The sequence below is a fragment of the Leptopilina heterotoma genome, unplaced genomic scaffold (genome assembly GCF_015476425.1).
Source record: "Leptopilina heterotoma isolate Lh14 unplaced genomic scaffold, ASM1547642v1 Lhet_59, whole genome shotgun sequence".
In the NCBI taxonomy this organism is placed as follows: Eukaryota; Metazoa; Arthropoda; class Insecta; order Hymenoptera; family Figitidae; genus Leptopilina; species Leptopilina heterotoma.
This window is the reverse complement of record NW_025111133.1, coordinates 2,216,590-2,233,626: the sequence shown is the minus strand read 5'-3', so window position 1 is coordinate 2,233,626 and position 17,037 is coordinate 2,216,590. Positions and strand designations below refer to the sequence as shown.

Below are 17,037 nucleotides of genomic sequence, written 5' to 3'. Positions count from 1 at the left end.
AACAAAAAATGTATTCAATTAATTAACAAAGTCGCATTTACATTTAAAATACCACACATTCGCTTATAAAAAGAGGCACTCTGATCTCAATAAAAAAATGACACTGAAATTTTTGTATGTCAATTTTTTTGTCACGCTTTTGCTGTTTTCAAATTCCCTGAATTTTCCCGGTTTTCCAGGTTTCCTGGTTGCGTGGCAATCCTGTTATAAATATAATAATTCCAGTTTTCCGAGAGAAAATAAAGTGATCAATTTCTTTCAAAGATATACACGGATCTACTATTTTTGATTATTCCTTTTTATTTTATTTGCTGTTTTGACATTGTAGAAAAGGAGTATATACAGTAAAATTTTATTGGAAATCGATTGAAGACGGGTCTTCTAGTTTTGCAGTGTTCAGTGTATATATTCCATGTAGTAGAGGATGAGATATAAATTATGGAACACGTATAAGAAGCTTACTTGCCTCGTTGTTTGAGAGAGCAAAGTGTCATTAATCACCACTGAGGTACAAGTTTCAGAAGTGCAAAGATTTCAAAGCATCTCATCCCTCATTTAGTGACATTCAACTCTTTTTCGATAAATTTACAATATTTTAAGGTGTAAAATATTCATTGTCTGGAAAATCCCATTGGAAGCGTTGAGTTTTATAAACATGTATAGAAAACAAGTTGCAAAAAAATGAGCGAAAAAAATCGCAATTAATTTTTTCAAATAGAACAAGTTTTTGAGGAGCAGGTGTCGCTATAATTATAGCATAGGCGTGAATCTCTTTGATGTGCACCATCATAATCAAAGACGGGTATTATATGTTTCAGCTGGATCCAATCTCGTGGGGAAGTTTACTCAAAGCGTCAGGAGAATAGTGCAGGATGTCAAGGATGAGGGAACCGCGAGTACGTATGATACACTAAATAATTTGCTTCATCTTTTGTCAAGGATATCCAACTGAACTAACACTGTGCGACTTTCTAAAATTCAATTTAATAATGGAAATTAACCTCACGACCATAAAAGTCAATAGACTTGACTTATTTCTTAATTCGAGAAATCTTTGAAAAAGTTATTTATGAAAATTCGGAAACAATTTCAATTAAAATTACCTATCAAATACTAATTAAACAGCTGGTTGCTTGTTTCAATTTTCCTTGAATTACCAATGTCTCAAGCCTTGCTAATATCTTAAATTTATTGCTCTAGGCGAATTAATTTGTATGAAAACTTTCTTATTGCGACACCTCGAGGCTAACGCAAAATGACAGAAACTACTGTCGTTAATTTACTGCAAACCAACCTTAATTAATGCGCACATCTCTCGAGAAAATTTGTATAAATCGAAATTAAATTCTAATCAAATTAATATTTAATTTATATTTGTTATACGGAAATAATAGAAAATGTACTTTTCTTCACGAAACAGGTGGTCAAACGAAAGAGGAAATCATCGAAACGAACGAAAGATTGAGAGCTGTAAGAATACGTCTTGACGGAAGTTACGACACTGCAAAACGAGCTCTCGTCGAGCTTATGTGCAAGTACACAGACAGTAAACAAGTTCGAAACATTTTTCAACGTTACAATTTACTAAAAGTCATGATTAAGGTAAGAATAAGACAAATAAATTTTATCCCAACAAAAAAACCTTTCTAAATTTCCGAACGTTCAAATAAAATTTGTTTATTTCTTCACTAAATTAAAATTTCACTATAATAATTGTTTGGCAGCTATAATCATAAAGTTTCTAAACTTTAACTTTTATTCCAATCAGTAATTTCGAAAAATACTTTTAGTTTCAATGAAAAAATACTTCGACGCCTTTGATCTACAAAACTTGTGATTTTTTAATTCCCAAAAAAAAACTCAATAGTTTTTGTTTTGGGGAAACTAAATATCCTCAACAGAATAAAAAGACTCATTTTGCCAAGCAATATTTATTACACCCCATAAACAGACCATTCATTGTTCTTTCAGCAAGAAAATAAGAGTACGAAAATTCTCAGTTCACGTATATACAATACAAGAAAGTAGTTAAGGTCTCGTCTTATGTTCCCTTCTTCTTCAACCCAAGGGAATCCCCCATCATCTAACTCGGAGAGATTCTCCTGGGTCCAAAAACCTCTAGAATCTGCTTTTCGATTCTTTTGTGAACGATTTTCTTAGTCTTTTACTCACAAAAATTTTCAATCTATCCACTGAATAACTCAGGACATATTAAATTTTCAAGAAAAAACTTTCTTATATTCCCTTAAACGATAGGGTGTATATAAAAATTTTTTCATTACTGTTATCAAACTACAAAAATCTGAATCAGTGAAAATTTTATTAACCGACTTTATATTAATTCTATTACATTTATTTACAAATCTTTTTAAATTCTAAAATTATTCGAAAGCGTCAATCACTTCTTTTCTAAATAAATATTTAATCATTATTATTTTTATAATTGGAATTAAAATTTTCAAAAATTCGAAAATTCAAACTTTTTTAAATTTCAATAAACTTATAATAATTAAAGATGGCCCAGTGATAAAATCATTATTTTATACTATACAAATATTGTAAAGGGTGTCTAACAAGGATTGAGAAAATAATTCCCTGACTTTTCCATGACCTTTCCCTGACTTTTTACTAATTTTATTTCTGCTTTCTTGGGACTAAAATATAGTCACTAACATATTCTCTTACATTTCCTGACTTCCCTGACCGATAAACACCTTGTTAATAGTCTCCACTCTTTGGTAAAAAATTTTAAATTATTAAAAATTTTCAAAAATTCAAAAACCCAATTTTTTTAAAATTCAACATTTTTTCTTCTCTTTTATGACATTTAGCTTCATTATTTTTGTGCTCTTGGAAAATACTTTACTTATTTAATAGTCTCCAATCTGTGGTAAAAAATTTTAAATTATTAAAAACTTTCAAAAATTCAAAAACCCAATTTTTTTAAAATTCAACATTTTTTCTTCTCTTTTATGGCATTAAGCTTCATTATTTAGCTTAATTATTTTTGTGCTCTTGGAAAATACTTTACTTATTTAATAGTCTCCACTCTTTGGTAAAAAATTTTACATTATTAAAAATTTTCAAAAATTCAAAAACCCAATTTTTTTTAAAATTCAACATTTTTTCTTCTCTTTTACGGCATTTAGCTTCATTATTTTTGGGCACTTCAAAAATACTTCACTTATTTAATAGTCTCCACTCTTTGGTAAAAAATTCAAAATGATTAAAAATCATCAAAAATTCAAAAACCGAATTGATTAATTGAATTTTAATAAAATTTTGTTCAAATAATTGAATTCTTTAGAAAAATTTTATTGAAATTTATTGAAGTGTGGAGAAGTTTTGAAAATAATTGAATTTCGGAGAAGAATTTAATTATTTCTAAAGATAATTGAAAATTTGACGAGACTTTTTAAAAAAATTTTATTGTAATTTTATTTTGCGAACAATTTTATTACTTTTGAAAATAATTGAATTATTTGCAATCATTTGTAATTTCTCTAAAATTCTTCAAAATATATGGTACAATTTACGAACTTTTCTGCCTTTTTCTCAATCAAACTAGACTCTGAAAATCAAGATAACTAACATTTTATACCAATAAAGTTTAATTTGCTTGCAATATATGGAAAAAAAAGTCAAAACAGTCGCATTTTATTAAAATAAGTCGAAAAAAGTCGATTTTTTTAAACAGTCAAAAAAAGTTCTATTATCCAGGATATTAGAAAAATGTGATTCTATTTTCTATTTTTTTCCGGATTTGTTACTAAATCTAACTCTCGAACGAATTGTAAAAAAGAAGCAATTAAATGGAGTTGAAGGACATTTTTCTTAATTTTCCAGGACGTAATCAAGTTGGAGACTCAATATTGGACGTTAGTAGATATACCGAGGCAAGAAAAGCAGGAAACAGTGCCGGCTTTTGTACTGAGAGCTTGCGCTATTATGGAGAAAACCCATAAAAGTGGAGAAGGTGTGAAGACCACGGCACGACTCGCGGAAGAAGCGGAAAGTAAAAGAGAACGCATCGAACGTCTTGAAGGTATACACTTGTTACATTATAAATATTACATATATCCTTATCGCCACATGTCCTATAAAAGTCTCATATTGATCGTAAATTTTTATCAGTTTCTTTTATATTCAAAAACTGATCCTTTTTTTATTTACAGCATCATTTTATGCGATGCTAAATATTGCACAATATAAATTTAATACTAAAAAAAGTAATTACTACTCTTAATTTAATGTATTATTGGATTTTCAATTCTGAATTTTATTATTGTAATATTTAATAATTAATAATGAATGTTTTGTCAGAACAATTAGACACAATTTTGTGAACAAGTCAATGAAAATAAATGCGACAGTGAAATATTTGTTCTTCTGGGCAAGAAGCCAGGAAATCTCATTGTCTTTGGGTATAACATGGGTTAAGTGGTGGTATACAATCTGAACTTATTTCTTAAAGTTCCACTTCTGTTCGAGAGATTTTATTTCGATCATTACCTTTCCGCTCGAATAAATCCTATCTGTCAACTATCCTCTTTTCTATAGAGTTACTTTTTCATTTCCTTTTGAAATTTTTACATTTCTCTCATTCATAAAATGCGGAGCTATATATGTAGATACTATTTTCAATTTACTAATAATTTTCCTTCTTCCTTTTTTTATCATTCTCTTAAAGTCAGCGAATAAAATCCATTTGGGGATAAAGAAAGCCAATTTTTTCCCTTAATCAAAAAATTTATCTCAAAAGATAAAAAAAAATATATCCGCGTATTTTGTGGTATTTTAATTTCATAAAACTGACCTTTTTAATCTCTGCTTTAGCAATCATCATAAGTTGTAAAAAAAAGGACTTCTTTATTATTTAAATGAAAACAAAAAGAAATGAAGCTCGAGATTTACGTTTTACCGTTTCAAATGAAGCAGTTTTCTTGGTTGAAAATTTTTCCAGTTTTAATTTAGCTTTGGGAATTACAAAAAACTTGTTATAGCTTTAAAAAATGGAAAAATTCTCTTCCCTCTATTCATAGAAAAAATTAAATGCAATAAATTCTATTGTTTTTTTTTTTTTTTTTTTTTTGAAAAATTAATTTTCTTGAATTCTAGAAAAGAAAATTATTATTTACCTAATAAGCATGTTGGAGAAAATAAAAAATATTCTTATTTCAGATATGACAATGGCCCAAATTGAAGCGGAAAACACACAAATGACCAATGATCTTTACAGGCTACTAAAAAAATATACTGGTTTAAGAAATTTAATTAGAGTTCTCAAGGTACTGTCTTTCTTTAAAATTTTCATATATTCTGTAATTTATTGCATATTCTTAATTTTCTAAGCATCATAAAAATTTTGCTCTTCGCTAAATTAGATTTCTTTCTATGATTTACAACAATATAAATTTTAAAAATTGTAAAATAGTGAAAAACGTAAATGTTTTTTAAAAAATATTTAAAATAATTAAAAATTTCTCAAAATTCGATTATAAATAATTCAACTCTTTAATAATTTTACCAAATTTTCCAAAATTAGTGAAGGGAATTTCGCAACAGAATAACTAATTTTATTTTAAAAATATATAGACACTACTCTTAAAGTTTTTAATTAAATTTTTGCTTTTAAGACTTATCTTTTTTAGTTTTCTCATATAACTCAACTTCCTTTTTTTTATATATATAGGAATCAGGAAAAAAGTTAAAATTACATCCGGAAATCAGGGAAAAGTCAGGGAAAAACGAAATGAAATCTTGTATAGTAGAAAATTAGTTTTTAAAAATGAAAAAAAAAAAGTTTTGTACATATTAGCCTGATTTCCTATTAATGTCGCCTTGCTAAACAAGAAAATATGAAATGAAAGAAGAGTAATCCCCGAAGCATGAAAGAAAGTATTTGCTCTTTCTAAAGTCTAGAGAAGAAGGTTGCTCTCAATTGAACTAACGCTTCAACTCTGTGGAAAAGCTAAATCATATTATAAAAAGAGTTGAAAGGCAGCAAGAGAGGATCGATGTTCGTCTGAGAATATTCTCTATTCTTTTGCTTCAATAATCATCAATTGACGAGACCACTATATATACACTATGCCCTCTAAAAGATCTCTAAATCAATAAAAAAAAAGAATCAAAATCATTTTACAGATTTTCAAGAAATTATAACCGGATTTCCTTTTATGAAACCATTGTAAAAATATCACGTGTGTTCTACTAAAAAACGAAAATTCTTAAAATTCAACAATTTTCTTTTATTTTAAGGCAATTATTTTTGGGTTCTTCAAAACCTGCTCGTTTTTTAAACTTAAACCCTTTGGTAAAAAAAAACTACCCTCACCACTTGCAGGAAAAATAAATAAATAAGCACAATTTTATTATAGAGGTACAACAGAGTTTACAAACATCATACAGAAAATATAAACTGCAAATATACCCAAATTATTAACTTCAATCAAAGAGCAAAACGTTTGCATGCTTATTAAATCACACGTACAGTTCTGATTGTTTTCGTTTCCGTGCTGATACTCTAATCGATAGAACACATATTGAAGTCCTGCATTCGATTTGACTTTTAATTTATTATAATTACCCTCAATAACAACATTCTCCATTTGCAGGGCTCGAATCAGTTCAAGTATTTAAAATACGGACTTTACGGACCAAAAATTAAAAATTACGGACCAATGACTGTCAAAATTATAGCCAGACTTTAGGCAAATATATATAAAATTTGATTACTCTTTTAATATAAACTTTTTGCTAAACTGCCTTTTCTTTAATATTTCCTAATTTCTATAAATCTGAAAAACATCTTAATAACTGTTCTAGGAGGAGTATAATAGTTCAAAAGTTTATCCGTTGTTTCCTCGCTATACAATCCTGAAGGATATGATTAAGGACATCATGCATAATCCAGATTATATGGAAGTCTGTCACGAAGTTGACCAAGCATAGCGGCCGGACCCCCTCCACCGTTCACCACGAATGACTTTGTAATTTCATTTTTAATATTTAATTACGTGGCTGGTGAAGGGGGTGTTCAACAAATAAATTCGAAATTCTAAAATTTCTCTTTCCTTTAAAACCAATTTCGAAATGAATTTATAATGTATAATGTTCCTTATAACAATTAAGAATTAAGATCGTTACAAATAGCGATAAAAATTACTTTTCGTTTAAATTACAAATCGTTTAAAAAAATGTTTATAACATTTCTTATACATGACACTAAAATGCATTTTTCATAAAATATTCAGTTAACTTTCACTTTTTTATAAGAAACAAAAATATAAAATTTATAACAAAAAATATCCAACTTAGCTAAATAAAACCAAATTTTTTAATATTTTTAAGAACCTAAAGGGTATTTTACATAAATTCATTTTTATGTAATTACCATAATTTCAAAAAAAAAAAAAACATTTTTCACAACTCTGTAATTGCGAACTAATTATAAAATAATTGGAATTTTTTCTAAAACTAACAAATCTATAGGTGTAAATTTCCAATATATATATTTAGGGTATATTCAATAATTATTGATTAAGCGCAAGTAATATCTAAAAAAAAAGATCTGTTGAATTCATTCATTTCTGATTTCGATCGGAATAGCCGCTTGCACTTCAAAACACAAAGTAACTATATTTTATAATATAATAATAAAAATGAGAGACGTGCTGAGAAACATATACTTACAAGCATTTAAACAAATTTACTTTTGAAAATAAATTATTATATTTAAAATTTTAAATAGTAAGTATATTTTATCTCAGTGCAATATTAACTTATATATGAAATTGTTGATAGTAGATAATAATTAAGTGAAGATTATAAAAATCTAATTGATTAAAAAGGTGCTGAAAAAGTAATTCCATATTTTCTTTAATTATCGTAAAACAATATAAAGAATTTATATTTATTTCTTTATTTTTTTGCGGTGAAATATATTTAATAATTTTCAGTTATTGTTCAGTATTCTTGAGCCGAATTTTATAGATAGTACTTATTAATCAAATGCGAATTCGAATGATTTAATGAAAAAATTATTGTTGATGATAGAATATAACGTATCGTAGATAAAGCAAATAATTAGTTAATTTATAATAACTCTTGTATATAAAAAATACTAAAGTAAATTCAAAACTCAAAATCAGTTCAAATAGAATTTAATCTAATTTCCCTTTATTTTAATGTCACTAAATGAATGTAAAGTTATTTTATTTTTTTAAGAAAAGTTCAAAATACTTCCAAAAGTTTCGAACGTTCAAATGATAAATATTTTTAATTACTTTATTTAATTTTGAATCTCATTTCAAAACTATTGTTTTTTAAACTTAAGAACTTTGATTAAAAATTAATTTTTAATCAAACAAATATTTCTAATTTATATTTTGCTTTTCAGTGCAGGAATTATAGGAATATTTAAACAGAAGAAAATTTATTTGAACATTCGAAAATTTGAGGAAATTAAATACTTTCATTTCTTTTTCAAAGTCAGTTAAAAATTAAGAACAATTGTGTATAAATTGGTAATAAAAGAGCCTTCTAATGTGAATATATATTTCACTATTATATAGGTAATTATAATTTATAATAATGAAAGTGACATATCGTAATTAGAATATTAAAAAAATATTGTTCAGTATAATTATAAAAATTTTATTAGCGATGGAAAATTTTCAAAATCGCGATATAAATTTAAGAAATTTAGCGGAATATTAAAATTGTGCCGTTTTTTTAAATTAAATGCGCTACATAATGAAATATAAAATATTTATCAATATATTGATGGTATGTAGTTAGAACATTTTCAAAAGATCGTTTTTTAGAAAATTTGGAGGAATTTTATGAACTTCATAACTTATTAAAAATTATTATAAGTACAAACAACATTTTTCATTAAAAATATTTTCATAAATTATTGATTGCGAAAATAAATAAATATTTTAATTTAAATTAACTTAAACCAAATTTAAATAAAAAACTTAACATTTAGGAACTTCATAATTCATTTTTATGATATGCGACGTAAAATTATTCCAATAAAATTTGTATTTAAAGAAAAAAAAATAAATTTTAAATCAGATATTTTGTTAATATAATAAACATTTTTGCTTTTATTTCTTTAATTTTTTAAGTACGTCTTCAAAAATAAACAAGAAAAGAAAAAGTGAAGTTATAGCAGTTTATAGATTTCCTTTAAGCAAATATAGTTACTCAACTTTTCTATAAGATATTTTAAGAAAATTTGAAAGAAACAGATTAAAACGATATAATCTATTTATATACCTTCTATAGTTACTATATGAAAACAATTATTCCGCTCAGCCAAATGAAATCAAATTTTAATTATTATAGCGAAAATTATCAAGAAAATAAGTAGAAAATAAAATCAAATTTTTATTACATATAATTAAAGGCAATTATCAAACAATTAGTTAATTACAATTAATTAAAATCAAACTATACTTAAAAAATCAAAATCAAATATTATTACAATAAAATTTAGTTTGAATTTGACATTATGTATTGAAAAATTAAAAATATAAAGAGCCGGGCTGGATAATTATATTTTATTTATTTTTTTGTTAAAAAAATAACCGCAGAAAATATATAAACCAAATAAAATGCTATTTGTATAAAATAATATAATAATAACATAATAGAATTAAAAAAAAACAGAAATGGCTGACAGCCCGAAATCAAAATACGAAATAATGCGAGTGTAATATTGAGATGAAGAGAAATCTGCTATTTTTCAGGAAATGGCAAACCATTTCAATATTAGACGACGATTAGTGACTAGCTTAAAAAATAAAATATCATTTAAATATCATCTACCCTCTATCACCAAAATATCAATTTATAAAGCATTTTATAATAAGAAAACAATTATAGGTACCCTGAAAAAAATGAGTTTGATTTAAATAAATAACTTGTTTATTATCAAATAAATATTCACTTGAATCAAAAATTCTTATATGTTAATTAATTAATTAATTAATTAATTATTTATTAATTATTCATTTTATATTTATTTATCCAATAAAATTTCATTTAATATTAGGATTAATAAAAAAAACTTTAAAAAATTTTAATATTTATTTTAATCACCGTTTTTCTAAGGATATCAAATTGAGACAAAAAACATATCAAAATTGTTGCGAAGCAACGTTTTGATACGTTTTTTGTCTCAATTTGAGATCCTTAGAAAGAATATAAATTATAAATGATATTTGGTTCAAATACAAAAATTATTAGTTCAAATAAAATTTATTTTATTGAAATAAAAATTATTGATTTCAAGTAAATATTTATTTGACAATAGACAATAAATTATTTGAATTTAATAAATTTTCTTTTTCATTAAAAATTCTACAATTATTTAGAAAAATTATTTAGGTATGCTTTGAATTTGAATAATGAGTTATAAATAACAATTTATTTTCCAAACAAGAAAATAAAATAATTAATTTAAATTTCTCTTTCGTTTTAATTTTAATTTTCAAATATTAAAAATCAGATTAAATAATGAGGCTGAAACTGTCATCCACTGAATTTTGGAAATTAAATTTTTAAATTAAATAATTTCTTCGCTAAAAACCAACATCAAATTTTGAATAATTAAATAGGTGCTTAAAACTCGGTACAATTTTCAGCTTTGTAAACAAATATTTTACTTTAAAATTTAATTTCCAAAATTAAGTGCGGGTGCCAGTTTCAGTATCATAATTAATTGAAAAATTAATTGTAATTTAGAAATTATTATTTAAAAAAAATAGAAAAAAATTAATTTTCTAATTTTAATAAATTTTAAAATACCAATATTAATTTTACAAACTAGTTTTTTTTTTAAATTGCGATTAGACTTTAATCTATACGAAATTGAATATTCATCCCATATAATATCTTCCTATAGACCAACTATACTAAACATACATAAATGTATATTGAAAATTATGATAGATTTTAAAAATATATAAGATTATAATAATTACAGCCAGATAGCGCGAAATGCGTAGAAAAAAGAAAAAAATCTAAATATTTAATGCAATGACTTTGAATTGAAGAACATAGCCAATGTGCTCGCCTTTTCGACAAAATTAGGAGAGTGCCAAATAGATTTGAAATTTTATATAAAAAATACGAATGAATGCTTCTTCTCTTAAGAGTGTTTAAATTTTCGAATGGACATGTTCTATAGTTTTTAAGCGAATTGTATATTACATAATATAGATTATAAAAATTTGCACGCTGTCTGAAAATTATATTCGATTTCAAATTTTTACTTTTACAAATTTTTTCACTTTTTCCTCTTTTTATATATTTTTTCATTTTTCAATTTTTTGAAAATTAGGAAACTTAATTTAACATTGAATTTATTAATATCAAATTAGCAAATTAACAAATTAAAGAAATTTATTAAAGTTTAATAAAATTATAACAATGTTATAAATTCAGTGAATTTTCATTAGAAAAATATTCAATATTTAAAAAATATTTAAAATAATATTTAAAAATATTTAAACTAATTAAAAAAAACGCTTATATTTTAATTTATAAAAAATAAATTCTTTCCAACGAATAAGAAAAATATTTTCATACAGCGTACAATTCTCTATTATAATATTAAAAAATTTTTAAACATTTTCAACGTCAAACGCGAGATATCTACCTAAAATGTGTTTAACAGTCTGTAAATAGTTATACTGTATATGTAAATTAAATTGCGTAAATTTAAGGACTTTCGGAAATTTTTCTCATCTTCAATCTTTTTAGTAAAAATAAAATAAGAATTTTACCTTTTTAATTCGATTATAAAATTGATTTTATGATTACCTGACAAATAATCAATGTTTTAATAATACGTTCATCGAATTTTAAAAATAGTATAAAAAATTGAAGATTTGCAAAATATCGAAGAGCAGAAAAAAAAATCCAGCCTTTAAATATCACATATTAATCTAAAATCTAAACTATATCATACTAATATGGAAAATTGGTAAAATGAATACTTTATGAATGTATACATTATTATAAATATAAATGACGTATTATGGAATATCTTCCGCAAGTGAAAATTCGACCAATCTATTTGTCTATGTCATTATAAATTATATACTAATACATATACGCATCACTTGCGTTTTTCATGCCTTCATGCTTCCTATGTATATCTTTACATGAAAAATTTTACAAAAAAATATTTATCTTCCTTGAAAAAATTAATAATCAAAGAAATCATTCTCTGAAATATATATGAAAATATTTTCAAGTAGTAAAATAGTTTCTAAATTAATTTATTAGATATTTGTAAATACTTAATTGAATTATAATTATTCCTTTAATATAAAGGAATATATTTTTTAATATTATTAATATTTTTATTATGTTTCTCATTATTTGATTTTCCGTTTAATTTTTCTTTTTCAAGTATTGTGATCTTTATAAAATACGATATAATAATAAAATTATTCGCAAAAGTTGACAAAAAAAACTATTGAAGATATTTATAATAAATTACGCTGGACTTAAAAATGGAATATTTAATATTCCTTTATAAATAAAGTATTTAGGAGAGAAAAGAAAGAAAGAAAAAAGAAAGAAAGAAAAAAAGAAAGAATGAAAAAAGAAAGAAAGATTAAAAGAAAATAGAAAGATAGAAAGAAAGCGAGAAAGAGAGAAAGAAATAATTTAAATATGGGGAATATTTTTAATTTAATAAAGTGGTATACCAAAAAATGTATTGAAATTAGATGTAAGAATGAATTCTCTTTTTTGATGTCACTGTATAGATCTACGTATGTTGTTAGATTTTAAGCAGCTTTGTCCGGATAGTTATAAACAATATAAGCATATCTTATACCAATTTTCTTTTTTTACGTTTTTTACGATATAATTTAAAATTTCATTATAATTATGATCTTTTCCGTTAAAATAATTTTCGAAATATCCTTTTTTTCAACAATGTCAAACAATATAAATTTTGCGAATTTATAAGGACGCTCCTCAGTGAAAAAAATTTTAGGTTATGTTTGTTAACTTTTTAGTAATAATACACAAAGAGGATTAACTCTCAATGCAACCTAATTATATGAAAATCCTTATTACAACAAAATTATTCAATAAAAATTATTTTCATTTTATAAAAATTGAAAAAAGTTTACTAATGTAGGAAAAACGATGATAAATATAACTTAAAATTTTTTTGGAAATAGAGGAATCTTTGATAAAGCGTCACATATACTAAAAATTTACTGTATAACAATTAAATTTTAATAATTTAATTAACAAAACTAGTTTTAATTTAATTATTCAATTATCTAAATTAAGTTTAACGCTTTAATGTATCAAATACATTTTATTAAAAATTAATTTTAGTTAAATAATATAAACAGTATTGTTGTAAAAATACAATACATATAGAAAAGTATAAAAAATGTAACAAAATTTTAAGAGATACTTATAGACATATAGATATACATATTTGCATACCCGATACCCATTTATCTATTCACTGATGATAAAATAAATTCTAGTTAGTAAAATTCAAATTTAAGTTTAAAATTTTTCAATAACTTATTGAATATAAAATTTCTTTTTTGCATTTTTGTATTAGCCTACTCAAATGTTTTTACTAACGAATATATACAAAATATAGATGTTTGACCAGAAGTTCAAAAAAATTTTAAAAATAGAAGTTACCATTATTATCGTATATTATTGGTAAAATTAAATAATTTCAAAAATATTGAAATAATATTCACCAATTCATCGTGTGCGTATTTTTGCCTTTTTTCATTAAAAACCAAATTTTTAATAATTCAATTTGTTGTGCAATTTACGAATAAAGGAAAATATACATATATTCTCCAAATCAGAATTAATGAAAAATTAACTAATGCCTTCAATTGGTCGAAATAGTTATTAATTTAAATTAATAATTTTTTTTACGAATTAAGTGTTTTCAAGAAGTTAAAACACTTTTTGTATTAAACAAATGATTCAAATTCAACAAAAAATGTAATCAAATGATTCAAATTCAATAAAAATGTAATCAAATGATTCAAGTCAAATGAAAGCCGATAATAATCAAATATCTGAATAATGTCAAATGAACTAAAACTCATGTAATTGCATACAATAGAAAATACTTATTGTATCTTTTTTGATTAATTTGACAAAAAAAGATTCGTAGGAATAATATCCGTATCGATATGTGCATTTATATATTGAAAAAATATTTTCCAATTGATTTATATTTTTTCTTTATAATTAAAAAGAATTATTGTCATTTGACTGTTACGCTTTGTTAATAAAGTATTTATAAAAAAAACCTGGTTCTTTTAATTCTCAAAATAAACATTCATTCCATGGGACACTTTTTTACCAAACTAAAAATAAGTTCTTTGATTGTTTGTTGACAGTAACCAAAAGTATCTTCGATTTCTTTGTTCGTATATGTAGTTAATTAAGAGAAAATAATAAACATATATACCCATTTTCTTTTGTAAATAACGTAACTGCCGACTCGATGTTGTACCACGTGCACTCAAACACATTTTCACTTTTAAATCCAAACATTTTATTGTTTAAATAGAACTCCGCGTGAATAGTTAATTACTCTTTGAATTCATTCAATCAATGTGATTTTATAATATTATTAAAAAGAACATTCACATTCACATTAAACAAGAACATTCACAAAAACATTCACATTCACATTAAACAAGAACATTCACATTTTCACTTTTAAATCGAAACATTTTATCATTTAAATAAAACTCCGCGTGAATATTTAATTACTCCTTGAATTCTTTCAATCAATGTGATTTTATAATATTATTAAAAAGAAAAACGTATATTTTATTTCACCACTTTTTCAAACTTGAACGGGGACGGGACTAATTTAACAAACGAAAGGTTAGGTCTTTTAAACTTAAAGGCTTGTTTGCAATAATTTTAAGGAGAGTTCACACGAAAGCAGGGTTGGGCGCGTAAATTCCCTCAAGTAAATTAAGTCATTTGTTTCGGTAAATTACCTCGTAATCCTCGTATTTTACTTCGAAAGTTGTATACACAATGTATTTTTTAAGTATTTTTTATTGTTTTTTGTAAAATACTTATTAAAATTATTCAAAAAGGCAAAAACCAGGTATTTTACGTCATAAACCACGAGTGTCAAGAGGGGAGGGTCAGTTTTCAAAATTCTTCCGAATGTTGCGAGTGGCGCTGCTTAACCACTTTTTAACTTATGTTTTACTTCTCTAGTTGCCAACAACTCATTGCTTAAATTATTTTGGCGCCTTCGCTTCATAAGTGTTGTGACTTGTTTTGTTTTTTCGCGACCGGTGTTGTCGGTGTTAAAATTAACTAAATCGAGAGTTTTTAATAAAAACTAGAGCAATCATGTGGAACCAATTTGATACTGGTATGTCAACGGACGGAGGTTTCATGGACGAAAGTCGTATGGATACAACAATCGATGATGAGAAAAAAGGAAGAAGAGCTGATAACCTCGTTCCCGTCATGATTGGACATTTAATTAACAGTGGTCCTGAACTTAAATTACATGGTTTACCAGTTCGTGTTGTTTCTGTTGTTGCCAGAATTAATAGCATTGATCAAGTCACGACAAAAGTTACATATGTTATTCAAGATGAAACAGGTATGAAACGAATGTTGAAAATATTTTATGTCACGTGACACATGCTTCTTGCATCCTTTGTTTCCCCCCTCATGAGGAGAAACTCCTGAATTTGCAATTTTTTTTATAAAAAAGAAATCCAAGACCTAATTTTGTATGAGAATGTAAAAAGTTCCTATAATTATTTAGTTTATTTATTGGTGAAAAGATCTAAAACTAAATGAATCAGAATACGATTCAAAATTAATAAATCTTAATATTTAATTGCAGGTACAATTAAAGCCATTAAATGGAATTCTGCGGAAGATGAGGCCGATTCGAGAGAACAAGAATTCAAGGTCGGAAGTTACGTTCACGTATTTGGACTTCCCCGAGAGCAGGATGGAGAAAAACATATTTTAGTTTTGCGTATCTTTAAACTCAAGGAGATAAATGAATTGACATGTCACCTCCTAGAAGTGTTCTATGTCTGTCAGATGGGTTTCCACAAGCAAAATTCAACAATGAAACCAGTTGGCGGTACAGCTGATAATAGATCAGGCTCTACGGAAAATTACGATTTTCCCGGTATGGATAGAGATCAGTCTCACGTTTTCCATATAATAAAAAATGACATTTCTGATAGCGGAATCGAAAGGGATGAAATAAAGGCTAAAGTTCCTTCACACATTGTTTCGAAAATTGATGATATTCTTGAATTTCTTGCTGGCGAGGGACATATTTACACCACACGTACCGACAATCATTTCAAAGCAACTTAACTTATTTATTTAGATTTAGTTTCTTATAACCAAATTTACTTTTAAGTTCCTGTCAAATGATGTTTCAAATTTATGTACCTTTTTGAATTTGTGCTAGAATTGTTTTCTTAAAATCCAATCGAAAAAAAGTTTGTTTTAAAACGAATTCTGTACAATACATACAAAATCATGAAATATATATTATACGTAATTTTCTACAATTTCGTTTACATTTTTTTATAATTAAAAATAAATTGTTTTGTCTATTTTCATTCTAAAAATTACGAACATAACCTAAAAATTTCTGCTTCTTCTTAGGTATTTTTTTGGATTTTATAATTCGATTATTAGTTCATTTGAACTATTTTAAGTTATTTTAATTTATTAATTTACAGAATAATTGTAAACGTAAAAATTCAAATTTCCCTCTCTAAATATTAGCAAAGATGGCGGATTTTAATTCCTAGAAAATAGCTTTCATTTTAGAAAGAAAGAAAGATAAACAATTTGATAAGTATAACGTAAAGTATTTCCGATCTTCATGAAAAGTTTAGGAATACTATTTTAATAAAAAGTAAAAAATTTATTAAAATATTTAAATCAGCAATACAGGAAGTTGGCGAAAAAGAAAGACGCATGCGCACTTGTGCA

The 17,037-nt window shown here is 24.9% G+C and overlaps 2 protein-coding genes across 2 annotated transcripts; both read left to right on the top strand.

The window, feature by feature from the left end:
* Window positions 1–438: 438 nt before the first annotated feature.
* LOC122508947 lies at window positions 439–7,222 on the top strand. Its single transcript, XM_043622629.1, has 6 exons — window positions 439–447; window positions 719–896; window positions 1,421–1,602; window positions 3,847–4,045; window positions 5,182–5,288; window positions 6,829–7,222. Exons 1-6 carry the CDS (start codon window positions 439–441, stop codon window positions 6,952–6,954), a joined length of 801 nt encoding a protein of 266 aa, XP_043478564.1. The 3' UTR covers window positions 6,955–7,222.
* Window positions 7,223–15,280: 8,058 nt separating this feature from the next.
* Window positions 15,281–16,607, top strand: LOC122508924 (replication protein A 32 kDa subunit-A). The gene is made up of 2 exons (XM_043622591.1): window positions 15,281–15,667; window positions 15,917–16,607. The coding sequence occupies exons 1-2, from the start codon at window positions 15,409–15,411 to the stop codon at window positions 16,405–16,407; spliced, it is 750 nt and encodes a 249-aa protein (XP_043478526.1). The 5' UTR covers window positions 15,281–15,408; the 3' UTR covers window positions 16,408–16,607.
* The last annotated feature ends 430 nt before the right edge of the window (window positions 16,608–17,037 follow it).

Coding starts and splice junctions, on each gene's coding strand:
- LOC122508947 (XM_043622629.1), top strand. Junction 1,603..3,846: donor TACTAAAAGTCATGATTAAG/GTAAGAATAAGA, acceptor TTAATTTTCCAG/GACGTAATCAAGTTGGAGAC. Junction 4,046..5,181: donor ACGCATCGAACGTCTTGAAG/GTATACACTTGT, acceptor TTCTTATTTCAG/ATATGACAATGGCCCAAATT.
- LOC122508924 (XM_043622591.1), top strand. CDS start 15,409: ATGTGGAACCAATTTGATACTGGTATGTCAACGGACGGAGGTTTCATG. Junction 15,668..15,916: donor TGTTATTCAAGATGAAACAG/GTATGAAACGAA, acceptor ATTTAATTGCAG/GTACAATTAAAGCCATTAAA.